The 27,093-nt window shown below is 42.0% G+C and overlaps 1 protein-coding gene across 9 annotated transcripts in view; it reads left to right on the top strand.

The window, feature by feature from the left end:
- IFTAP (intraflagellar transport associated protein) overlaps nucleotides 1-3,916 on the top strand; it is a 65,807-nt gene extending 61,891 nt beyond the window's left edge. For 8 of the 9 annotated variants that reach the window (XM_060606409.3, XM_060606407.2, XM_060606414.3 and 5 more), the window contains one exon: nucleotides 3,672-3,916. In XM_060606409.3, coding sequence (XP_060462392.1) covers nucleotides 3,672-3,836 — 165 coding nt within the window. In that variant the 3' untranslated portion in view covers nucleotides 3,837-3,916. Of the gene's footprint in view, nucleotides 1-234; nucleotides 298-3,671 lie in introns of those variants that run through there. The other variant, XM_060606415.2, reaches the window with a different exon arrangement.
- The last annotated feature ends 23,177 nt before the right edge of the window (nucleotides 3,917-27,093 follow it).

The following is a 27,093-nucleotide window of genomic DNA, read 5'->3' as shown; positions in this document are numbered from 1 at the left end:
AATTTAATAGGAACATAGTGTTTGTGGAAAGAATGGAAAATATCTGAATGACTACGGGAGGCTCATCCTCTGACATTTTTGAACCAGGGATATACTGGCCACATTACAGTGATATCCCCAAATGGTTTAAAATGTCTGGAGTATCATCACATTTCGGCATTTTAAATACGAAATTATTCCATTCTTTTTTAAAACAATTGTTGATATTCTTGGTTTCTTGCTTTTGTATTTCAGCATTTAACTGATTGCCTAGGGAATTAATCTAACAACAGCTACCATTAATAATTCAGCTTCCAGGTGAAGAAATTTATATTTTTAAGTATGCTTTTATAGCTTTAAGCGTATTATGAATGAATAATTCTTGCATTGGCATCAAATTTATTGACTAGCTAAAAACTTTATTCTTTGTTCTTGTTTTGGCTAGTACCAAATGATTGATGAAAAGAATCATGCTCCATGACAGAGAAAAATTTGTGTATTAAAAAAAAAAACCTTAAAGGAAAATAAGATTTTCCCACTTAAGGATAAACTTCTACATCTCCAGTACTGTAATGTTGGATATTACGGCTGTAAGATATGTTGGGACCTTAGGGAATAGGGAGGTGATAGGTTAGACCATATGTAGAGCTAAGTTGGCTATGGGAGTGAGCCCTTATCAGAGAGTCTAGATGTCCACCATGTGAACCTTACTCTGTCTGGGTTGCTAATACAAGGTGGGTCACGAGTGGGGTGATGAGTAGGGAGGCAAGTAGGATTTTTCAGAGAGTGGCAATACTCAGCTGAGGGTAAGGTAAGCTTCAGCACTTCCCCCTCTGTGCTTCTCTAACCTTTTTTGCATTGCTCTGTTGGAGAGCATGGCACATGATGTTGAAATCATTCATTTACTTCTATCTTCTCCCTGAAGTTAGGAAACTTTGTGGACACAGGTTTTGCTATTTTCATCCTGTGTTCCCCATATCTAATACATATTACACATTCAATAAATGTTTATGGAGGGAGCAACTCAAGGGGAGTGGGGTGGGAACATGAGAGTTGTTTATGTGTTATGTAGGGGGAATGTGAGGAGTGTGGTCCGGCATCACTGGGATTTTAGCACGGCAAAAGGATTTGTCTTCTTTGAAACCGCATTCCAGCCTCGAGGGGAGGTGGGTGAAGACAAAGCAACCTCTAATCTAGTGAGAGTGGCCAGTAAGGTCTAGGTAGGTTTTAGAGACCAGAGTGGGGGTGGAGGTTTCAAATTCCCAGAGCTGTAGGCCCATATGGGTACTTGCGGCTTGAAACTTGGTGGACAAGTAGGTGCCAGGACTTTAACCGGGCACGAAAGGGCAGCAAGAATCCCGTCAGACTGGATACATGGTAGAGATGGGGTTCCTCCTCGTCCTCTCCCAGGATCTTTTGGAATCAGCTCAGGACGCAATGTGGCCAGGCCTGCCAGCCCCAGTGCTCACTGCTGAGTAGAAGTAGAAATGACAGGGATGCTGATGTTCAGGAAATGAACATATTGTAGCATTGTTTGTTTATACGTTTCCTCATTTGAGATGTTCTTAACAATATTATCACTCTGTCGCTTTAACTTAACCTTAGGAACTGACCAAAATGGACAGATCCACTTACGCCGCAGACTCACGGGTTTCCTGTGTACAGCCACTCGCTTGAAGGCAGTCACGGTGTTACATGGAGCCTTGAATGTGTTTTTGATGATAAGCTCTGAGAATTGCTTAGCTTATTTAGAAAAATTCTTTTCTTCCAAAGAGCTATGTATGACTTGGCTTAGTGAAAAGCTCAAGGTTAATTCTTGCTGGTATTTTTGTTGAAAAGGTAAAGATTTAGCGAAAGCAGATTGCCCTGGATTCAAATCTTGCTTCTCTCCCTTACTAATTGTGTAGCCTTGGGCAAGTGGCCTAATCTTTCAGAGCTTCAGAAGACGGCTTATTTGAAGATTACTGCTAATGCCCACACCGTTCCTGGTACCGGGGCTGGCACGTGGTGGGAACTCACTCAGCAGCAGCTCCCGTCATTACTTTTGTCAGGAGAGCGCGCAGACACTTTGAAATGAGGAGGAAGTGAACAAGCCTCTGAAATTTGTTCTCTTGCTGGTTTTACTGAGAAAGGATGGTACATGGCTATGTGATTGCTGTCAGCACTGCACCCCTAACCCCGAGACGCAGCTTGCCAAATAGATGGGGGATGGCCACTTTTCATGTTTGTTATTTCACCTTTAATAACAGCACATGGCTTCTCAGCTACGTGCTCTATTTTCAAGAACATTGCAAAATCCACTCAATGAGATAATTTTGAATGCAAGAATATTTAAAGCTGATTATAGCTTCAGGGCATATTTTTTTCATTCTTCCATAAACCATGGTTTTCAATTATTTTAGTATCACCATACATATTACAACACAGAGGTGCTAGATAAGTTCGTTGTATCACACACCATTTGCTTTTGGAGAGTCTCTTTAAGGGGTGATACAATGTGATTTAAGGTATTCTCTTTTTGTTTATTGGAAAATATGCTTCTTTATCTACCTTCCTCTAGGAAGTCTTTAAAACTCACAGATTATGAATAAATAGGTGCAAAATTATTACATTGCTTTGCAGCTACTCTGACTTGTAGATAAATTCTGCAAAAGTTTAAAAATTCTTAGTAGGAGATTGGGGCGCCTGGGTGGCGCAGTCAGTTAAGGGTCTGACTTTGGCTCAGGTCATGATCTCCCGATTTGTGAATTTGAGCCCCACATCGGGCTCTGTGCTGACAGCTCAGAGCCTGGAGTCTGCTTTGGATTCTGTGCCTCTCTCTCTCTCTCTCTCTCTTTCTCTCTCTTTCTCTCTCTCAAAAATAAATAAACATTAAAACAATTTTTAAAAATTCTTGGTAGGAAAAAGGGATCCTGGATTTTTAAAGATGATACTAATCCCACTGTTATTGGCCCAAAAATTATAGGTAGTTTCTGAAGAAGTAAGTTTATTGAGTGTAGAGTATTTTTATCTTTGAAAATAGTTTTTCTGAGGGTTGCCTGGGTGGCTCAGTTGATTAAGCGTCTGGCTAGCCATTTTGGCTTGGGTCATGATCTCACAGTTTCGTGAGTTGGAGCCCCGTGTCAGGCTCTGCACTGACAGTGCGGAGGCTGCTTGGGATTCTTCCTCTGTCACTCTCTCTCTGCCCCTCCCCTGCTCATCCTGTCTCTTTCTCCAAAATAAATAAACTTGAAAATTACTTTACTGATATAAGGTGTTTTTGTTTTCTTTTGTTTTGCTTTTGTTTTTTTTTTTAGTAAATGGTGAAGGTGTATTTAAGGTTGATCAAAATCTTAAGGTGTATCTTCTCTAATGTAACTCTTAGTTTTTCCATATGCCTCTAGCCCTAACACTACAAGTGGTAAAAATATAATGAATGTGTGCAAGAGAGACTTTCTGATTCTTGCCGTGGGTGGAATTAGTTAATGATATTCATTCAGATTCAGGGTGGTACAAATGGGGCATATCAAGAGACTTAAATTAGGTCAAATTGAATAATTGAATGTATTCCTTTACTTAAAAACATCTTAATCAGCGGAGAGTGCTGAAGTCTGAAAAAAAGTTGAATTAAATATTAATAGGGAGTTTATGTTTTCAACTTTTTCTTTGTTTACAGTGATTCTAGGATTTTTCTCCTTTGTTACCTTTTACAGGTACTTGGAGATGAAGTTCAGCCCTTCTCACTTGATGAAGAATTTGATTATGATGCTGTGACACTAACCCCCAAGTTCACGCCTGCCGAGAGAGAGGCGATCACAGAGCTATCCAAGCAACAGAGGCAGATCACCAACACAGATTTAGAGGAACCCCACGCCTGATTTCACCAAGACATCTTTGTGTTAATGTTTACTGTGTTGTTATGCAAGCAGCATCGGAATAAAAGGTAGACCTACCAGAACTCCCTTTGTGGAAATTTACTTGTGCGTTGATCAATCAGGGTTTTTATCTGTAGGGAGATGTAACTAAGAAGACCAAAGAGATCTCTGCACTTACAGGGTTCTCTTCTGTCATGGTGTTGCTGAATCCCATGGCAGGTAGGGGGAGATGGAGGTGGCAGATGGGGACAGGAAGTGACGCCTACAGAGGGCTTCTTTTTTTTTTTTTTAACTAAAATTTCTTTTATTTGAGTATAGTTGACGCACAACGTTACATTAGTTTCAGGGGTACAACGTAGTGATTGGACAAGTTTGTACATGATGTTACGCTCACCACAAGTGTAGCTACCATGTGTCGCCATGCGATGCTGCTACACCGTCAACCTTGACTGTGTTCCCTATGCTGCGCCTTTTGTTGCTGTCACCGGAAGCCCGTATCTCCCGGTCTCCTTTGCCTGTTTTGCCCATCCCCTCAGCCCCCTCCCCTCCTGCAACCCGCTTTAGTTCCAGCTGTCCCGCCAGGGTACCCTCTGCTCAGAGAGCTCAGGGACCTCCTGGCCCACACCTGCCTCAGCTCCAGCCGCCCTGCCAGGGGACCACCTGTGCAGAGTGCCCCGGGACACCCTGGCCGTCCCATTTCAGCTTCAGCTGTCCTGCCAGGGTGCCCACGGTACACAGAACAGAAGGGTCCATTTTGATGAGAGCACAGCAACTAAGTAATATACCGGCTATTCCAAGATTGGAAACTACATCCCACCTCCTTGGGGGTGAAGCATCAAAGCACACTGTAGCACATAGAGAGGAACCGATGGGGTCGGGAGGTCCCTGGTCCCGGCCATGCAGAGACAGTCGTGTGAATGTGAGTGCCGAGAGGCTGGGCTTCTAGGATCGATCGGGAAAGGCTTTGCCAAGAAAGAAGGCATCTGAGAATTGATTATGTGTCATATGTTTATTTCTTGTACTTTATTATTGCCGTTAAGCCGTGTGTGTGATGATGGTTACAAAGTACAAGGAATGATGTCTATCTATCTCCAGAAGCTTAACATATAATTTCAGAAGGCAAGACCTAGACAGAGAAGGTAACTGGAGAATGTGGAAACATATTATGAACTGCTAATTGTGAGGAATACGCATAAATGCGTAGGAAGGAGAAAAGAACAGTGAGGGCACAAAAAGGGGGAATAGCATGTCAAAGTAATTTTTACTATTAAAGGGATCAGTGACAAATCAAATGTACGAAGGCTTAATGAGTTTTCACGCAGGCTTGTGCTTGTGGGTGCCTCTTACATTCCTCATAGACAATGTTCTTGATTTAATGTTGGGATAGAGTCAAGTGACTCCCACTTCTCTTTTTCTTTATCTAGTCAACAAGCTTTCATAAAATACCATTTACATGCCAAACCTTAAGCTAGGCGCTGGGAACGATATAGTAAATTGGACACGGTCTGATTTAGTGGGGAAGACAGACCCACACACTAATTATAGCAGAGTTACACTGTCCAATATAATAGCCAAGAGCTGCACGTTGGGCTATGGGGCATTTGAAACATAGTTAGTATGGCTGAGGGACTGATTTTTAAATGTTAATTTTACTTTAAATTAAAAAGTAGATGCAATGTACACCATGGGGCATGTAGTCAATAACATTGTATTAACTTTGTAAGGGGACAAATGGTAGATAATTAGACTTACAGTGGTAACCATTTCACGGTGTATGCAAATATCCAATCCTTATTTTGTACACTTGAAAGCGATATACTGTAGGCCAATGACAAAGGAAGAAAGGGCACAAGTCTTTTTTTTGTTTTGTTTTGTTTTTAATTTGAGAGAGAGAGTATGTAAGCGCGGGGGGGGGGGGTGTTTGAGAGAGAGAGAGAGAGAGAGAGAGAGAGAGAGAGAGAGAGAGAGAGAAGAATCTTAAGCAGACTCCATACTCAGCAAGGAGCCTGATGGGGTCTCGATCTCATGACTGCAAGATTTTGACCTGAGCTGAAATCAAGAACTGGACACTTAACCGTCTGAGCCACCCAGGAGCCCCACAAGTCTTTTTTTTTTTTAAAGTTGCTATTTGATGCAGTTACTGTAAAACTTTCAAGTAGGTTTGGAACAATGTGGGTGCATGACTGTACGTTTTCATTTGTAAATTTTATGACAGGTAAATACAATTCAATTATTTTTTATGACAACTTAGTACCTAATTTAAAAATGCTATGGGGCGCCTGGGTGGCTCAGTTGGTTAAGCATCCGACTTCAGCTCAGGTCATGATCTTGCGGTCTGTGAGTTTGAGCCCCGCGTCGGGCTCTGTGCTGACAGCTCAGAGCCTGGAGCCTGTTTCAGAGTCTGTGTCTCCCTCTCTCTCTGACCCTCCCCCCGTTCATGCTCTGTCTCTCTGTGTCTCAAAAATAAATAAACGTTAAAAACAAATTTTTTTAAATGCTATAAATGTAAGACGCACATTGGATTTTGAAGAATTAAAATGAAAAATTATAGACTATTGTATGCTTTATATTGATTACATGTGGAAGTGATAATATTTTGGATATACGAGGTTAAACAAAATGGATTATTAAAATGCATCAATTTCTTTTTACCTTTTTTTTTTTTTAAAGTTTATTTATTTTTGAGACAGAGAGAGACAGAGCATGAACATGGAAGGGGCAGAGAGAGGGGGAGCACAGGATCTGAAGCAGGCTCCAGGCTCCGAGCTGTTAGCACAGAGCCTGACGTGGGGCTCGAACTCGCGGACCGTGAGATCATGACCTGAGCCGAAGTCGGACGCTCAACCGACTGAGCCACCCAGGCGCCCCTCTTTTTACCTTTTTAATGAGGCTACTAGCACATTTAAATTTGCACACATGGCTTGCATATTTTTGACAGCACTGCAGGAGGGAGAAATCTGTGTTGTAGGAGCGGTGTACCAAAGGTTACCGGGGCAAAGCAAGTGGAGTTGTTTAATCATGGATGGAGAGCTGGGGAATCTTCATAGGGGAGGTGACATTTGAGCCTGCTCAGGACAATCAGTAGGAGTTTTTGGCTGGAGGCTCTTGGAATAGTTTGTATGGGAGATAAGAGCTCGAATCAAGGCGGTGGAGGTGGAGGGATTTGATTAGAGATTTTGAGGTAGAACAAACAATAACAAGCAAGGATTATTGATTGATACAGTGTGGGAAAGGAAGAGCAACTGTGAGATGAAGACAAGATTTTAGCACACAATCTGTCTACACGCTGACTTGAGGAGACAACACATTGTGATATAATTGTTCACAAGACCAAAAACTCACTTGACTCAATATATATGCAGTATTTTGGTATTTTGAATAAAAAAAAAAAAGACATCACCATTTTTAAGACACCTCAATTTTATGGACTTAAATGTTTTGTAATAGAAAAAAACACTATCTTTCTACGTGTTTAAGAACTGCATTTTAGTGGAGCATTTCAGTAAGCAGCCAGGCTAAATGCAGGAGGACAGTACCACAGAGCATTCCGTCTGGGTAGCCGGTGCACTAGGTTTTGGCTTTATTCCTTTTGGCAATTTTTGATTCCTGTATTACTTGGGGCAATTGTGCGTTACAGCAAAAGCGACACTGGAAAACGGGTTCCTTAAAGCCTTTGCTTTTGTGAAATAGTTGCACCATGACTCTTGCCCTAACTAGCAAATGCTCCTCCATGACTTTCGGCTTTAGGTATCCCTTGAATTGATGTAAATGGTTCGTTTTACGTTGGCCGGCAAACCCCTAACCAAGCACCTTTAGAAGAAGCCTGCACTTGTATCGATGGATAATGCACACCTCGATTAGGGAGTGGCATCAGAGGTAAGATTAATAAAGAGCAAAAGATAGAAGGGAACACCTGCACATATATATATATGTATATGTGTGTGTGTATATATATATATATATATACATGTATATATATACACATATATGTCTGTGTGTGTGTATGTGTATATACCAAAATTGGAGGGAAGAACATGAACAGTTTAAAAGCGTCTTGAAATAACGCAGGAGTTGCAACACAAGCTGGCTTGAATAGAGACCATTTCGCCTCAAGCCTGCAGCGCCCGTCCTGCCTGCTCTCTGTGGTGGCCCGTGCATTGAGCGATCGTATGCTTTCAGGTTCCACCTCAAGTGGATCAGCACAAGAAAGTGGATAAGATCTTTGGATCTGATACTGAATTCCCTTGATTCCTTCATCAAGGATTCTCTTTTCTTTTGCCATGAACATGATGGAACTGTAGCCTCATTTCAAAAAGAAAGAAGAAAAAGAAAATTTCTTTAGTCAGAGAAAGACAAATATCATGACTTCACTCATATGAGGAGTTTAAGAGACAAAACAGATGAACATAAGGGAAGGGAAGCAAAAATAATATAAAAACAGGCAGGGGGACAAAACATAAGAGACTCTTAAATACAGAGAACAAACTGAGGGTTTCTGGAGGGGTTGTGGAAGGGGGGATGGGCTAAACGGGTCAGGGGCATTAAGGAGGGCACTTGTTGAGATGAGCACGGGGTGTTATACATAGGGGATGAATCACTGGGTTCTACTCCTGAAATCACTTTTGCACTATCTGCTAACTAACTTGGATCTAAATTAAAAAATAAATGTGTAAATAAACAAAATTTTAAAAATTTCAAAAATTTTTTAAAAAAGAAAATTTCCTTAGTGCTCAGCAACCGTATGGTTGAAATAAAATGTGAAAACAACAGTTGAAAAAAACTTCATTTGCTTGTTTCTTGGCAGTTGATGGTGAGTGAATATAATAGTATAGTCAGTCTTATTATGAATTTTCTAGAAAAATATTTCTCCATATGTGAAGAGAAATCCATACTCTTGACCATGGCCTACCCAGCCCTTACATATTATGGCCCTTGCTTACCTCTCCAATCTTATCTTGAATTGTCTTCCTCATTTTTTGTTACATTCCCATCAGTTCCTATTCTTTTTTATTTTTCTCTTTTTTTAAATGTTTATTTTTGAGAGAGAGAAACAGAGTGTGAATGGGGGAGGGGTAAAAGGAGAGGGAGACACAGAATCGGAAGCAGGCTCCAGGCTCTGAGCTGTCAGCACAGACCATAATGTGGGACTCAAACTCATGAACTGCGAGATCATGACCTGAGCCAAAGTCAGATGCTTGACAGACTGGGCCACCCAGGTGCCCCTCATTATTTTTTAAACACACCACTTCCATTTCTTTACTTTTGTTATTTTTTCTGCCTGGTCTTCCCTGGTCTTTGCATGGCTGGATTCTGTCACTATTCAGGTCTCCGGTGAAATGTATCTCCCCAAATTGTTTCTCTGACCACCCTATCCAAAACAATTCCTTTCTCGCAACCTTCACCCTGTCACTATGCATCCCTACCCTACCTTGCCTCGTTTATTATTAGACGCTCCCATGAGAACATAAGCTACAAGAGGGCATGGGCTTACTCTGCCTTTTTATTGACAAAAAGGGCCCGGAGAACAGTAGGTGTTCAATAAGTATTTACTGAATGAACCGAACCTGAAAGTGTAAGCTCATCAGTTTGAATAATCCGGAGATCCATTTCATCAAGTCAGTTTGGTTAGACATATATTGGGCACTTTTTGTATTCACCTTATCAACTTCTGTATAGGAATATGTAAGTTCTTACTTCCTAGACTCATGATAGTCTGATGGCCAATGCAAATGTGGAACACCTAACCTAATCGAATAGAATGGTTCCATGTTCCACGTTGCCTTCTTTTCCTCACCATAGCCCCATGGAGAGTTGAGAGAATCTTGGAAGCTTCACCTACTTCTCAACTGCTCTTTTGAAATTTTGTTATGACTTCTTCCATTAAAGATCTCATTCAGGAGCCATTCATACAATCCTGGTATGACCAACAATCCGCATTAAAAGAGTGCATTGATGACTGAAGTCAAACTGAAAGGGAAAAGAACACAAGCCTCGAGGAGGGAGGTAGGAAGAAGAAAAGCTCCATTTTGGTAGCTGTCTGTAGAGCAGAATCCTTTATCCATTCATTCAAAAATGTTAATGCTCATGAGAGTCATCCGACTTTAGAAGTGGTCTTAAAAGTCCAATTCCCCTGTTTTCTTTCTATTTTTATTTTTTCTGAGAGCACAGAAGGTTTGAAACAGAGGAGGGACCTGGTCTGACTTCTATTTGGGGGGAGATGGGGGGGAAGGGGGCTGGGCTGGATTGTGCTGGGGAGAGGTGACCCTGGAGGGGGTGGCATGCATGGCTGGACTGTGAAGGAAATGTATGCAAGTTCGTTATCCTCAGCATTCTGAAAATGTATGATGATGTGTGTTGACATAAGACTGTTTTTGTCTTTTGATACTGGGCATTTCAGTAGCCTTTTAGTTTAGAAAACTATGTCCAGAGTTCTGAGAAATTGTCTTGAATTATTTTTTGATTATTCTCTTCCTTCAATTCTCTTCCTCTTTCCTTTCTTCCTAGAATGTCCACTTTTCAGATGTTGAATTTCTTTGATCTCTGATCCCTTCTCCTATTTTATATTCCCTTCTCTCCTATTTTCCTCTCTTTTTGCTCTATTTTTCTGAGATTGTGTTCAACTTTATCATCCACATTTTTTAAAAATAAGGGCTTTAAAATTTTTTTTTAACGTTTATTCATTTTTGAGACACAGAGTGTGAGCAGAGGAGGGGCAGAGAGAGAGGGAGACACAGAATCTGAAAAAGGCTCCAGGCTCTGAGCCGTCAGAACAGAGCCTGATGAGGGGCTCGAACTCAGGATCTGTGAGATCATGACCTGAACCTAAGTCAGACACTCAACCGACTGGAATCCCCCAGGTGCCCCAAATAAGGACTTTTTAAAAAGTTTATTTATTTATTTGAGAGAGAGGGGAAGAGAGAGAGAGAATCCCAAACAGGCCCCACACTGTTGGTGCAGAGCCAACGCGGGGTTCGAACCCATGAACCGGGTCATCAACTGCACCGAAGTTGGACGCTTAACCAACTGAGCCACCCCGGCTCCCCTATCATCCATGTTTTTTGTTGCAATATGTGTATTGTTTTCTTTTTGAATTTTACATTCCTTTTAAATCCATAAAACAGCAAAACCATTTCCGTGAGCAACAAAGGACAAACAGCAAGAAAACACATCCTCCTCGGCCAAGTGCTGCGGCAGGACAAGACTGTCAGAACTGTGAAGGTGAAGACAGCATGTCTTGTCCTCGGTCGTGTTGAGAAAGGTGCCTGTTGATGGGAAAGCTCTTGTGTTTGCTCTGTTGAAATCACTGGGCAATAGGAAATGGAGTGAGATGTCGAGAGGGTAGTAGGTATCCCTGCATGGGGTAGAAAGCCTCAGGTGTGCACGTGTGGAAGCTTGGATCCCTGTTCTGGGATCCTTGATGCTGACGGAGGGGACAGGTGCTTTAGGGTGGTGGATCTCCGGGTGCTTGCCGTTAGTATGTCCCAGGCATTCGTGCGGTAGGCGCCCCATCCTCTAAAGCAGCTCCTTTTTCTCTTCCTGATGCTCCTGTTTGTGGCACCACTTTGGTTGCCAGAGTTTGGTGTTTTTGCCTCTGTGCTACCTTTTGATCCCATTCCCTCCCCTGTATCCCCCTTGCTGTTATTCAAGCCTTCATTTTTTACTTATCTTCTCCCAGAAGCCTCCTTACTTCCCAATTAGACTCTAAATGCCTCTGTTCTCTCAATTCTGGGTTGTTTTCCACGTTGCTGTCATACTAATCTTCATTGTCGCTTATCTTGTTTCGAAACTACCACAGCTGCTCGTTGTCTACTTATTCCAGAACTCCTCAACCTAGCACTCCATGCCGTATACCCACGTACCCCCACGATACAGATGAAGCAGACTACATGGGGCTACCAGATGTTTCCTTCCATCTTCACGCTTTCCTTCTTATGGTTCTTTCTCTCTGGATGGTCACCCTTCATTTCTGCCCAGTGAATTTCTACTCTGCCTTTCAGATGTCCCCCAGTGGTCACCTCCTTCGTGAAGACTTCCTCATTCTCCCACCCAGGTATAATTTCATCTTCCCCAGAACCTTGATATTTGTCACTTGGTTAGTACTTGTCACATTCTGCCTTGTATTGTCTGTGTACACGTTTTCCTCCTGGGCCCAAGGGCAGGCACCAAATCTCATCCATTCTTACATCTTGAGTAAGCACTGTCTCGTGAACATCATGGCTCTGGTCACTGGCATTACTTACTTAGAAAATCCAGGTCGAGTGCTATAAAAATGGATCAGTTAAGATTTATTCATTCAACTAATGCTTATCTAGTGTCTGCTTTGTTTGTTAGAGTTTGCTATAGAAACAAATAATTAATGTTACGGTTTATTAACTCATTGAACTTAACGGTAAAGAAACTAATGCAAAATATCTGTACAAGCTATGCCAGATTGTTGATGTACTGAGGTAACAATTAGAAAAAATAATTCCATCCAGTAAAAAAGTTGGAGGGGAAAAAAAGCAACAATGTAATTCCAATGTAAGTAAGTTTTGCATGAACAGATATAGGAGGACATTTTAGTATCAAAATAATGGCAAGTCGGTAATCATGGTTATGTACATGATATATAATTATAATTGTTCATGTCTATAAAAATGTGCATTCTTTCCAAAGAGTTTTGTTGTTGCTGGTTCCACTTCAGATGGCAGTAGATTATCTTCATTTCATGCACTTAGAATATTGACATCCCTGTTAAGATTAAAAAAGTAAATCCAATAACTCTCCAAATTGTGTTAATATTGGCAATATTCTCAGAAGAAATTAGCATCAATTTTAGTTTAGACTGAAAAGTATTTTCAGAGGACGGCTTATGTGCAAGTGGCGGTAATGACGCTTGAAGTAATTAGGGTGTTTAACAACCAGGCAGAAAAAAAACCCCACTAATTATTCTCTTCTTCTTCCCCTCCAGCCCCACCCCCACAAGGATGGGGAAACCTGGAAAGGATTTCAATCATACACAGTTTGGGGCATTTTTATTTTAAACCAGGATATCAGATGACTTTGCAAAAATGATTTCCAAAGTCCTTGGGTTTAAGAAGGTTGGTGTCACGGACCTGCAGAGGACTTAGCTTTGGAAAATAAAGTCAACTGATCCCTGAAGAGGCTTTAGTTCTTACAGAATAGTTTATGCCTTTCTTAAATGATTTGGCTATAGGGTCATCCCAAAATTGATGCATATTCATATGTATATGATATATATTTTATATGTACATGCATGAAAATGATTATTTTTCAGTGAATCCAGCTTACTTCCACATGTCAGTAAGTTCCGCAGATTAGTTCATTTGTCGTGCCTTTTTGTTTTGCTGAAATTGAGTTTGTTAACCTTTTTCAGGGAAAAACGAGCAGCATCGGTCTCTATTCAACTCTGTTCCTTTTTATTGTTTTGACCTGGTCTTTGCCTATAGCATCTGTGTCTGCTTCCCCCAATCCATCAGTGTAAGCATAACATAGAGAGATGTGTGTTGCTTGTTGTTTTGTATTTAAACAGCTGAACACCTGTCTGCTCATGTGCAGGTGCACAGAACTCGGGAGAAGGGGTTTTAATTTAAGACAAACAAACAGAGGAATATATGCAACTTGCAGATGGGGTCTGGGGTGTTGGACTTGAGATGCTTCTGGGTTCAAAAACACTAAGGACGTGTGAATTTCTTATATGTTGGTGACCATGTAAAGTACTGGTCATTGTATCTCTGGAACATTTGTTCCCTTACATCATGGTTTCCATAGTTGTCAGCCTGAGCAGGTCTATTATATCTTAGTTAGTCATCGTCTTCAATTTACAAGGATCACAGAGAGTTTTACACAGGTGGCACCCAAAGCGATCACTCATCATGCTGAAATTAAACTCTAATATGCTGTGTATCAAATAAATAACCAGTCCCACGCCATCACAATAGTTCAGAATGAGAAATGAAATACATTTTGCAAAAAGTGTGCTCACACGTTCATTTCCCCAAAATTGGACAGTTATCACATGTTACCCCATTTAGACAATAATTAATCAAAAGAGAAAGTGTTAAGAACATAGTATCACTTGGGTGTCTACCGAACGTCCAGCATCATCTTAGGCGAGATGTGGGAGAAGGAGAAAAGAATGAATATACACTTTGGAACACGACACAGTGGCAAATTTTGACCCAGGAAAGAGAAGTCAATGCAACATCCCAGGCAAGCCAGTGGTGAACCAGTGCCACGCTGGCTGGACTCATTGCTACAAATACTGACTTTTTGTAGCTAAGAGAAGTAAATCGACTTTCTTTATAACTTTCTAGAAGTTGAGCCCAGTGTTCTTTTGGGCAGAGATGGCTCCTCTAGATTATGTAGCATCAAAGGCAAATACCATGTGTGTGATGTATTGGGCAGGTATTGTGAGATTGTATTTTCTTAGCCTGTCCTGCTCCCCTGTGAGACGCTTCGCTGCACCACAGCTGGCACATGCTTATCCTGTGGTAGCGAAGGGTTGACATCAAAGGCAAAGAAACCCTTGAAATCCGTCCCTCTCAGCCCACAAGAGCAGCTTCTCTCTACCACAGCGATGAAAGCCCACGATAGCAGGGGCATTCCCACCGCTGCGCCCTCTCTTGTGGGCAGCTGACAGTTGAGACAGGTGGGCGTAAGGTGCTGCCCGTCTTTTGAAGGTTGTCTGTTGAAGGGAATGCCACCTCTTTGGGATTGGTGCCCTGCTTTGGCACGTGGAGCTGCTTCTGAGAAGTGACCAGGTGGTGAATACCTGCCTGGCTTTTCAGAAAAGCACAGGTGGCTGTCAAAAGACCCAATATCCGTTCAAAGGCTGTCAGGCAAAGTGGTGAGTCTTTGACAAGTGGCTGTTGGAGGGGCCACCTTGATTCTTGCATTTTTCCGAGGTCAAATCCGATTGCTCAGCAGCTAGCTCATCTACCGCCTCCCATGAGTAGATGGGAGAGAGGCCGGGTCTGTTCGACTTGGGGAGTACACGGCTAAAGTGCATTAGGAAGGAAGCAAATGTTAAATGAGTGTGCCGTTCACCAAGCAAACATCATTTCGTTTAAATTACACTGTGCTATTTTATCTTGACCCACAACCCAGTGGAGCTCATTGTAATACATTATCACATACGAGATAGTGGCTCATTAATAAAACCCTAGGAAGAAGTCAGGGGTAAACAATGAAAATTCCCACACATTAGCACCATAATGTACTACAATATTTTTCCTTCTTTTCATCAAAATCCTCCACGTAATTAAATCTCAAGTAAGTCAGCAAACAAATCCCTCAGCTTCCATTACTACACTTTTTTCTAAATAAGTGATTCGTTATTTTTCATACTAAATAGCAACTCAGACAATAAATATTTCTTGAGTGCTCATTATACGCAAGGCACCGGCACTCCGGACTTAAAGCAGGGAATAAGACGGAACGCATATTACCGACAGATGCTGGGATGAACATCCATTTGGGTGAAGTGATGGAGAGCATTGAGGTGGGAAGGGCATACCTCATGAAGGAGGTTTCAGGTAAGCAGGGCGTGGAATGGCGAGACGGAGCCAGGCTCGCAGTGACCTGACGAAAGCCAGCTTCCCGGCTGAGCCAATAGTCAGGCTGAAACCCTAAAGTGGGAACAAACGTGGCGGCCAGAGGAGAATGAGGAAAGCCTGTGTGGCCGGAGTGTAACGAGGGAAAGCAGAGGTTGTGGGAGACGAGGTCAGACAGGTAGGGGAGATCCCGAGACGGTAGATCATGCTGGAGAGTTGGGTTTTAGTCTCAGTGCCATGGGAAGCCATTGGGTTGCTTGCTCAGTCTTTGATGGGCTTTGTAGTTCAAGCCGTCGGTTCTGCTTGATGAGGTTGTATGAAGTGGGGAGAAGAGGCAGGGAGGCCAGCTGGTGTTGCAGGAATTCGGGTGTGAGAAGGTGGCGGCAGGGGTGTTGATGGCGGAGGTGGAGCCAGGTGGATTCAGGACGTGTTTTGGAGGTAGAGTTGATGAGGGCTTCTTGAGGGGTTAGGTATGGACAGGGTGAGCCGACTCCTGAGTTCTTGCCTCACAGGTTTCTTTCTCACCCTCCGAGGGTTAAAGCCAAGATCAAGAAAAACGTGTGGCCAGGGCGTTGGGATTTGTCTAGAACTTGCAAACGTAGCACTGCATGATGATACAGGAGGTTTCATTCTCGATTACACATCATCTTCTCTGACTTGGATGTGCTATTTCTCAAGCCACACGCAATCTGCCCTGTTTTCAAGTTAAAACCTATGGATTTTTTTTTTAATTTTTTTTTTTAAGTTTATTTATTTTTGAGACAGAGAGAGACAGAGCATGAACGGGGGAGGGGCAGAGAGAGAGGGAGACACAGAATCGGAAGCAGGCTCCAGGCTCCGAGCCATCAGCCCAGAGCCTGACGTGGGGCTCGAACTCACGGACCGCGAGATCGTGACCTGAGCTGAAGTCGGACGCTTAACCGACTGAGCCACCCAGGCGCCCCAACCTATGGATTATTTAATGATAGTCTCACTTTGAATTGGCCCAGCCTCATTCTGGATTCATCGCGGCATCTGAAAGAGGCTTCAAGCCAGCCGTCTAAATATCATTGGTGCCCACAGCTCCTAGCACACACATAGAAATTGCCTAATAGATGCCTGGAATTGAATTGGAAAGGGATTGAGGGCAATCCCGCTCGGTGTGGTCTTCCATCCTGCATGGTTCTGTGAACTGGTTGTTCTGAGCGGTTTGCCACAGGTCCGTGGCAAGACAAACTTGGAAATGAAGAGTGAACATTTAGAAACTTTTATTGCCGTTTGAAGTTGCTGTGCCATCTAGGCAACACTTTTTTTTTCCCAGTAATTTACTTTTATTCTATTTTATAAAATATCCGTCTGAAATGGATTGGAAGTTAAACAAACAAACAAAACTGTGTTTTTACCCCAGATAGTTGAAGAAGCAGTGGCTGAGGCCAATAGACAGCGTCGTTGTGTCTCCAGGCAAGAAAAGTAAAGTGCAGGTGGCGACCTGACGTGACAGGTGGAAGGCATTGTGGGAAACAGAGCTGGTTCTTGCGTGTTCCAATTCCACGTGGGTTGTGGGGAGTCGAAGACTCTTGCAGCACGTGTTACCCCTGTGGGTACCTGAAAAGCGGAAACAAGAAATGACTGGGAATCCCAGAAGTCCAGATTACAGGGAAGCATGAAACTGAGCTTGAATAGGTGATTGAAAGCCCATGTGTGGACTGGACCTATTTTACCTACATCTCCTTCCAAGAAAAGTTCTATCAGCTGCTCCCAGTGGGTGATATGAAATTGGTTTTGCCATTTCAGAGAGACATAAAATTTGGAGTTAGAAGGCACCCGGAGACTGTTCACTTCCATTCTCTCATTTTACAGATGAAGTAACAGATATCCTAAGAGTATCTTTTGAGAGGAGAAAGGTCCGTAGGGTCCAGAAGCCCAGGATCAAGGACCCTTGCTGGTCTCTGTCACCACAAACTGGGCGGAGGCTGTGCGTGCTTTTTCACCGTCCTCATTTCTCAGTGTTGTGATTCGATGAGCTTTCTTTACAAGTCCTCATCTCTGTGAAATTGGGGCGTGGGCACCCATTTTTGCCTCTTGTTTTGACATAAGCCAAAGTTCTGTTCAGTCGTAAATTCGGGCCGGAAAAACACAATCGTGTGCCATAGCAGCCTTCCCCGGTTTGCGCATCTGCGGTTGGAAGTGTTCGCAGAGAAAACTTCACGAGGTGCCTTTCACAAAGGGAGCGACACCGTCGATCTGTCTGTGCCTGCTCTTTCATCCACTTCCAGTAGGACTCGCCAAGCATTTCACTGCTTTCTTGAGGGTCTTCAGGGCTTAGTGGGTCAAGAGGATGAGTTTTGGGGTCAGGAAGAGCACAGTTTGAGTTCGGCACATATTAGTTAGGTGATTGTATGAATGATGTACCCGCGATGGGCTTAATTTACTCGTCTTCAAGTGGGGGTAATATTATTTACTTCACAGGGCTGTTAGGGTTAAAAGGGAGGGAACGTGTAAGCACTTCGCACGGTGCCTAGCACAGAATAATCGCTCAATAGTGGGATGTTATAGGCAGATGTATCTGATAAGGGGAGGGGTACTGAATGCAGAGAGGATCAAGTGACAAGGTAAGCTGCCCACTCAAGTCCAGTGTGGGGACCACCTGTCGCTCTAATGTGACAACAGAGGCCAAATCTCCAGAGTTTACTAGGTGCTGAATGGGGGGAGGGAACACACCCCAGACAGAGCTGTCCATCTGGCAATGCCTTCATCTGCTAGGTGGCTGTCCTCCTAAGCAGAACATTAGAGGTGGTGACATAATCCACCTGGGAGATCTGAGGGTGAGCCTGAGCTCCAGGCTGTGGATCTCCACCCCAGGGGCTCGTCTGGGGGAAAGAGGGAGACGGGCGAGCCTGTGAAAGGATAAGGGAGATGTGGGTTAGACATCTAGACAGAGGCCGGGCCCTTTGCTAGCAAAGAGAAAATCAGGTCTTCAAGGAGGACAGATGTCTACAACCAGGATTGGAATCCAGTGGGAGGCTCTTGGTTTTTTACCCCCTTGCCACAGAACACAACGTTCCGGCAAATGGACCTAGGTGAGCACATCAGGCTTCACTAGGGTGTGTGGATCTGAGCAATTTTCTCAGCGTCTCCATGTCTCACTTTTCCTACGGTGTAAATTGAGTTACTTCCTGCTTGGCTGAGTTGTTGTGGGGAGCGGAGAAAATGTACATTGGGTGTCTAGCACAGCGTCTGGAGTGTCCTTGATAAAAATGGTAACTGCTACTAGTGTGTCTTCTGGTTCCTAAGGGGTTCAAAGTCCCTAGGAGCTGAGTGGTCCAGGAAGGTAGCATGGCAGTTCTTTCCAAGATCCGGTAAATGGGATGGTTGGCTTAGACCAGCACTTCCAAAGGTGGGTTCCTCAAGGCCTTGAGATACTCTATAATAAAAACTTCTATGGTCAAACGTTGACATTCAAACTGAATTTCAAATTGCACATCAGAACATTAAAGACACTGTGAAGTCCTGCAGTAAAGAAAACTCTTTTTGTTGAGTCTTGTGTGGGGCATTTCCCAAACCATGAGGTCTCTTTTTTCTTTTTCCTTCCTCCTTTCTTTCTTCTTCTCTCTGTTCCTACCTTTTCTCTTCGTCTTTATTTTTCTCCTCTTCCTCCCTCCCTCCTTCTTTCCTTTATTTTCTCCTTCCTCCCTTCTTTCTTATTTTCCCTCTTCCCTTCCCTGCCTCTCTCCTTCTCTCCCGTCCCAACTTCCCAGGACACCTCTATAATCTGGGGGAGATTTGACTAAGACCTACTCTGAATGTCTGAATAACCCAACACAGTGACTTATCTAATGAAATTCCTGCAGTTCTCCATCATATTTAAATGGAAAAAAATTGCCTAGAGAATAGTGTTCAATCTTAATCTTTGTCCATATGTCAGCTTTCTCTTTTGTGGGTGAGCACGAATCTGATTGGACTTTGTGGATGAGCACGAATCTGACTGGGCTTTTTAGAGCAATGTTTCTCAAACTCTCTCGTTCATGCAAGCTCCCCAGAGAAACTGTCACAATACAGGTGCTGACCCAACAGATCTGTGGTGGAGCCGGAGATTATTCTACAAGCTCTCTGGTGATGCTCGTCACAAAAACAGACTCCCAGGCCTCACCCTAGATCTCTGGAGTCAAAATATCCACTTTCATGGGATCTCCAGGTGATTCACATGCACAGAAAAGTTTGAGAAGCGTTGGTCCAGATCAGGGCTTCTCAAATCTTAGCTCTAGTGACATTTTGGGGCTGTCCTGTACATTGTAGGATATCTAGTGGCACCACTGGCTTATACCCACCAGATGCCAGTCGCACTCCCCTTCCAATGATGACAAGCAAAATTCCTCCAGAAATCGACAAGAGTGCTCTGTTTTTGTTGTTGTTGTTTTTTGGAAGGGCTTATGTGGCAAAATTAATCCCGGTTGAGAACTGGTGGTCTAGATCCATCAAACTGTCTCATATTTCTGTTTCTGGGGCATTTGGAGATACTTGTTTCTTCTTCCTGTGAAGTGCCTTGTTTCTTAAAAAAATTTTTTTTTTTAATTGAGGTATAATTGACATATATCATTAGTTTCAGGTGTACAACATAATGATTTGATATCTGTATGTATTGTGAAATGACACAATAAGTCTAGGCAACATACATCACCGATACAGAGAGAGTTACAGTTTTTTTCTTGCGACTAAGATCTCGGCAACTTTCAAATACGCAACACAGTATTATTTAACTACAGTCGCCATGCTGTACGTACACAGCCCCAGGACTTATTTATCTTAGGAAGTTTGTAACTTTTGACCCATTTGGAGATAAGATAACCAAACAATCATCTCCCTTAAAGCTGGGTTGCCTGGGTGGCTCAGTCGGTTAAGCGCCCGACTTTGGCTCAGGTCATGATCTCCTAGTGCGAGTTTGAGCCCCGTGTCAGGCTCTGTGCTGACAGCTTGGAGCCTGAAGCCTACTTTGGATTCTGTGTCTCCCTCTCTCTCTGCCCCTCCCCTGCTCACACTCTGTGTCTGTCTCTTTCTCAAAAAATAAACATTAATATGTATATATTTTTAAATAATAGAGTTGCCCATCTGTAGTTCCCAAAGCTGCCTAACGTCAGAATCACCTGAGGAGGCTTGCAGATTCAGATTCACTAGAACTGGGGAGGAGCTTAGGAATCTGTATTTTTAAAAAAATAAATGTAACAGTTTAGACTTATGTAACACTTAATCTGTGTCAGGTGCTGTTCTAGAAGTTTTACATCCATTAACTCATTCAATCCTGGCCCCTATAAGGTAGGTACAGGTACTGCCTCTATTTTACAAATAAGGAAATTAAGCCACAGCATGGCTTCTTAAGATTTCAGAGCCAGTATTGGAAACTGATGGGGGCAGGGAGGTGTCTGTCCACAGAATCTGTTCCCACGTGCTGGGGACCCTGGAGATGGCTGGTATGGGGACTGCATAGCCCAGCTGTCTTACCCTCTTGGTAGCTATCCTTTTCAGCACTTGGAAAGATGGGACCACTATCATTTTCCAAGTTGTTCTTTATGCCAAGGTTACTGATATCTTCACTTCATCTGGGCATAGTAACACAGTTTACCATTTAGGGCATTTTGATCGATTTCCCCCAGAAATCTGGCAGAAGCAACAGACTTCTCCTGCCTTTCTATTACTGCCCCCTTTCCCCACTGCTTGTGTTCTATTAGACAAAAGCTTAATCTTGAGTTTCCAAATAAAACGGGAAATACAAACAATGGGTATATCCTAGTAACTCTTTATGAAAGAAGAAAGTTATTTAAAAAGATCTAGAGTTTAAATGATTAACAGTGTGACTGACACAGTCTGTTATGGATAACCTTTATTTATTTTCACCTCACCTGGGGCAGAATGATGGTATTGAAGCTGTGATTAATCACAGCGGTGAGAGTCACATGAAAACAAGATTAATTTTTAAAAGGCCTTAATGTCAAGTCCTTCACCCAAGTCCCAACATCCAGGAACACAAGTTTCTAGGACTATGTCCTGGAGTTATTTCTAGAACTAAAGTTGTTAAAAAAAAAAGTTAGAGCTTGCATAAATTAGCATTTAGCATATTTCAGTATTATAAGTTCTTTAACACATTTAGTCTCTCCGGCAACCCTATTGGTTGGTGCTATAATTACTAGCGGCTTACAGATGAGACGATTGAGGCACAGAGGGGTTGTGTAACTTGCCCAAAGTCACACAGCTGGCAAGTGGCAGAGCTGGGATTCTAACTGGGTTGCTCTGGCTCCAGAGTCTGGGCTCTGAACTACTTTTACTAGATTTTGGTTAGGATTATGTCAACTCACTGTCGTGACGTTGGTAGCTCTGTGCTGACGACAGCTTACATTGTCATTCCCTTTGTCCTTCATTAATTAAAAAGATGGGGAACAAAGGAACATTAGTCAATACTATTAGTTTGATTGGCAATATATATCAAGACATAGATTCCGTGGAGGAAGGGAGAAGGCTATGATAAAAACGATCCTTAATTGTGAAGATATTGGGCAAACGTGCATGACGACTGCTCGTGGGACCATAATGTTGCCCCTCCTGCAATATTTCTGTGTCAGAGGGGGCTTAGCTGGCATGACTCAGGAGTACATTTAAGGGGCTGTGGAAATGCTAGCATAGAGATTTGGGATCAGGGAGACGTTTTAGAATCGCCATTTGCGGTGGAGATGGCCGTGTCTACTGTCTAAATAAGGCTCTCAACAGAGGGTATCAGTACTCCTGATGGAACTATTTCAGGTGAACAGTTTTTTGTTTGTTTGGGGGTTTTCGCCCGAGAGAATCAGAGATGAGCAAACACGGCTAGCAGTTTCCCCCACCCCTTGCTACTCTCTCTAAAGCTAATGATCTCTCCCCCACCTGAACTGTTAAAACACATAGCTCCAAGCTTTCCTGAAAGGACGTGTTTTCATCATTCTTTCGGCCCCTTTCAAAGGATGCAGAAGGCATTCTGACCCAGAGTTCCAGGACCCTTGGATTCAGCTGCTGCAGGCCTGTGACAGATGCACCAAGTGCCCCCATGTCCCCCATAGCCTGGGAGCTCCTTTTTGGTGGAAAGGGTGAATCTCCTTTGAAGTATTTCAACTCTGCTGAGCTATTTTAGAAAACCCAGTCTTTCAGAATCCTTATTTGAAACATTAAAAAAAGATGAAAATCAATTAACTTCACACATGAAAAAATTCTTCATAGGGTTAATCTTCCTTTACATAATTTCTTGATTATGTTTGGAAGGAAATTGCCTTGATTATACCTTGGAATGGAAAGGAATGTCTTTTAATTAATTTGGAACATGCGATCGTGATGCTGATTTGTACCCCAGAATGATAAATTGGGTTGGGAGCAATAAGTCTGTCTGATAAGGAGTGAGCTTCAGTTTTTAGTTTATTTTTGGCCGAGTGGTGATCCAGAGTTCTGCTTTCTTAAAGGGAAAAAGCAAAGGATCTGTTTTCTTATTTGGAAGCCAGGCTGAGTTCTATTGGCTTTGGTTGCAGGATCATTTGTGAGAGCGTTTTGGCAACGTCTGCTTTCTTTCTTTAAAACAACAAATTGCTGGGGTCATAAACTGAGACACTGGCAACTACAAAGCTAAGAACTCTGATATCTTTGAATGACAGAGCTGGATGGGGCAATTATATGACAGTATCTAGTGACTACTCTTTATTGAGGGCATTATCTCATTTGATTTTAACTCCCTTTCACTTGAGGAAATTCTGAAGCGAGATCAAATACCCTGACCAAGTTCCCACTGTTAGCTAATGGTTAACCCTGGTTTTAAACCCAGATCTGTTTACTCCAAATCTACTGTCTTTTATTTTACTTTCCTTTACTTTTTAATTTAATTTAATTTAATTTAATTTAATTTAATTTAATTTAATTTAATTTTATTTTATTTTATTATTTTTTCAAGTTTTTATTTAAATTCCAGTTAATTGACATACAGTGTATTATTAGTTTCAGGTGTACAATATAGTAATTCAACACATCCATACTGCACCCAGCGCTCATCACAAGTGCCCTCCTTAATTCTCATTATGCATTTAACACATCTCCCCACCCATTTCCCCTCCAGTAATCATCAGTTTGTTCTCTATCATTAAGAGTCTGTTGGTTTGCCTCTCTTTTTTTGTCCTTATGGTCAAGGCTATGGTTAATTGTTCAGGCGTTACAATGTTAGGAATCTGGGGACTTCTTATGTGACTAGTGGTAGATACTAAATTGCTAAAATTAATCTCAGTTTAAGTGGGTATAAATAACAAAATATACCTTGTAAAGTCTATCTGATGTTTAGTCGAATAATGTATACATGACTTTCAATGTAGGGACTCATTTACCAGATAGCCTATTGTTTCTTTTGCTGATAGCATGACTGTGTTTGAATTTAGGGTTGATAAAAGGTTTAATGTAATAGAAAGTATTATTGATCTTTATTATGAGGCCATTATTCATTGCTGTGGCATTCCTTAAATGTAGGTAAAGTATAAGAAGTATTTATTTCTAGGATTTTAGAATACATTGTTTAATTAAAAAAATAAACTGAATATTCCCAATGAGCAAATCTGAGTGTATTGCTGATAAAAATACAATAGATAATGTGATGAGGTAGAGTGGTGTCTTATACCAATGTCAAAGTGACCCATTTATTTACTTTTTGTATCCTGACTACTTGTAAATCACTGGGTAATTCTTGCACCGTTTTGTTTTTTTGTTTTTTGTTTTTTCCCCCCCTTAACAGAAGAGCCATAGTTTCAAAAGAAGATGTCCTCCATCTGAGAAAAACTTTATAGTTGGTGTGTGATTAAGCCAGATGTTTACTGTACTCTGGGACATATTGAGAAGATGTTTAAACATCTTCTAAAACCTGTAATTGATAGGGGTGCCTGGGTGGCTCAGTTGGTTAAGTGTCCAACTTCAGCTCAGGTCATGATTCCATGGTTCGTGGGTTTGAGCCCCACATCAGGCTCTGGGCTCACAGCTCAGAGCCTGGAGCCTGCTTTGGATTCTTTCTCCCTCTCTCTCTCCTTCTCCCCTGCTTTTGCTCTCTCCCTCTCTCTCTCAAAAATAAGTAAATGATAAAAAAAAATTTAAAAAGTTATTAAAACCTGTAATTGATTAATGTGGGTTGCATAATCTTCATCTTTCTGATGGAGAAACTAAGGTCTATAATAGCTAATTGTGTTCAAGATTATCCAGAGTATTTCAGAATTATCCCTCCTTCCTGATATTTAATTCCTACTTGTTTGTTAATCCAAGACAACCAAATAGCATTCAGAGGTGTTTAGTTTTTATATTAGTTCCATGACATAATATTAAAATATTTTTAAAATCACAGGCATGGTAAATATTTGATATAGGAAGTTTGGAGCATAAAAAAAAAAGAAAAAGGAAAAACAAACCTCCTGGCAACTCAGAAAACCTCTCCACAAAGGTAGAGGAGAAAGAAAACAGTTTTTTGTTTTGTTTTTTTTAATGAGTGTTAAACTAGAATGTGTGGGTATCACAGGTAATCTGTCAAGAGATTACAAAGACAGAAAGAAATCTCACCCTTTAATATAGCCAAGCAGATACAACCCATTTTATACATGTTCTCAAGATAAAGGATAACTAGTCCTCAAGTTAGGGGACATGACAGCACTATTTGCTACACATAGTTCATCCCAAGTTCACCTGATAATTGGGATGGCCATCTGTGTTTGCGAGGCGACTTTATCCAAAGGAAGAGTAAGTTTCTAATATCTTTACGACAGGAGGTAGGTTTGTAATATGGATCCAGGAAGTGAGGCTCCTATCCTTCCAGGAAGCTGAGAGGCAGCCTATCTTTCTTGATGATTACATTTCAGAGAAATGACTCCTTGGACCTTGAGGAAACATTTCTAGATTGCAAAATTGGCAAGAGGCTTACTTAGCTTTTAAAAAGATTTACAAGGGCACCTGGGTGGCTCAGTCAGTTAAGCATCCTACTCTTGAACTCAGGTCATGATCCCACGCTTTGTGAATTCAAGCCCAGAGCCAAGCTCTGTGCTGAGTGTGGAACCTGCTTGTGACTCTCTTTCTCTCTCTCTCTCTCTCTCTCTCTCTTTCTCTCTCTCTTTTTCTCTTCCTCTCTCTTCTTCTCTCTCTGTCCCTCCCCTGCTCTCTCAAAATAAATTTAAAAACTTAGCACACACAAAAAGATTTACATACATTTCAAACAGGCAAAGAGCTTATAATGATTACTTTTTCAAGGTAAAATCTCAAAGAACAAGGCAGCGGGAGATGGTCTTTTTCTATTTTCTTTACCTCAAGGAGAATTAATTTTTTTTAAATTTCTAATTCATATTGACCCTTATCACAAAAGCATCAGCGTCACCTAGGAACTTTAGTTAGAGATGCAAATTCTCAGATCCCAACCCAGACCTACTGAACCAGGAATTCTGGGGATGGACGCAGCAATCTGTTTTCATAAGTTCCTGATGTTCCCTGAAGCCTAAGCATCTTCACTGAGAAATGTTGACAGCAGGTCATAGGAAAAGGATGTGGGGATGGTAAAGGATTGTATTTTGCTTGATTTAAGAATTAGCTGCATTTGGCATTAGACAGTCACCTGTTTGGCTAGCATGTTACCCTTAGTTAATTGGCAAGAAATTAAGATATCTGACTTAAAGATACTAGGTAAGCTTCAGCCAATATCACCAACTCTTAATGACTTGGGTAATGGAGGAGAGCAAAGCAAAAACATTATTAAAAAATACTAATAACCAATGTTTACATTCTTTTGTCTGTAGAGTGCATTCTCTGATTTGAAGAGTTGCCTGATTTTCCAGCAAATCACAAAATACTTAAATTAAGCAAAGCCATAAAAGCCAAACTCAAGAAGAATGAGACGTCTGTGTAATTTTCTCACATACACCCCTTCTTAAATACACCTGGCTCTCCCCTGGGGACCAAATCTATTCTTCACTAGTCTTCACAATGTTGGATGCAAAATAGAATCACCTGAAGATTATTTAAAACCAAAACAGCAGCAGAGGCTAGAAGGAGGGAGGGACAGTAAGTAAGCATGCTCCTCACTTCTCAGCAAGGACCAGAACCTCCATGGACCTTCAAGACAAGACATTCAGAGACGTTGTTGGTGTTCTAGGCACAGGACGGAGGAGGGTTATTTGGAGTAGTTTGGAACTGTCTCATTTAATGAGTGTGTCCTGAGCAGTTTTTATACTTCAAATCTGACCCATTCCTGAAAGACAGCCCTAATACCTTGGCCCCGTTCATGTGGACCTCACCCTCACGACCACATCTAATCCTCATCACCTCCCAAGTGTCCTACTTCCTAATACCAGGACATCGGGGGTAGGGACACGGACGTTCAGATCATTACAGGATCCACTTGCTGGAGAAGGTTGTGAAGAAGAAGGATAAAGAAAACCAGGAGATTCTGTGGTGACCTGAGTTCGGAAGTAGAGAACCTTCTGTGGAAGTCCCTGATCAGTGACCTCCTCCTCCTATCTGTCCATCTGTCCGTGTGACCCTGTTAGCAGACAGGAGTGTTCTTGTCATTTTTTTTCTTTAGGTGGAAATCTAAGTGATCCTCAAAAAAGTTATAGAAAATTCAGCATAAGATATTTTGACTTTCGAATGTTACTTTTCATGCTCTATTTGACTTGTTACGTGTTGATGCTAATCTTAAAAAAGGCACAAAG

Source organism: Panthera onca, chromosome D1 (assembly GCF_046562875.1).
Source record: "Panthera onca isolate mPanOnc1 chromosome D1, mPanOnc1 haplotype 2, whole genome shotgun sequence".
NCBI lineage: Eukaryota > Metazoa > Chordata > Mammalia > Carnivora > Felidae > Panthera > Panthera onca.
Note: the sequence above shows the minus strand (reverse complement) of the source record. Positions and strands in the feature narration are given on the sequence as shown.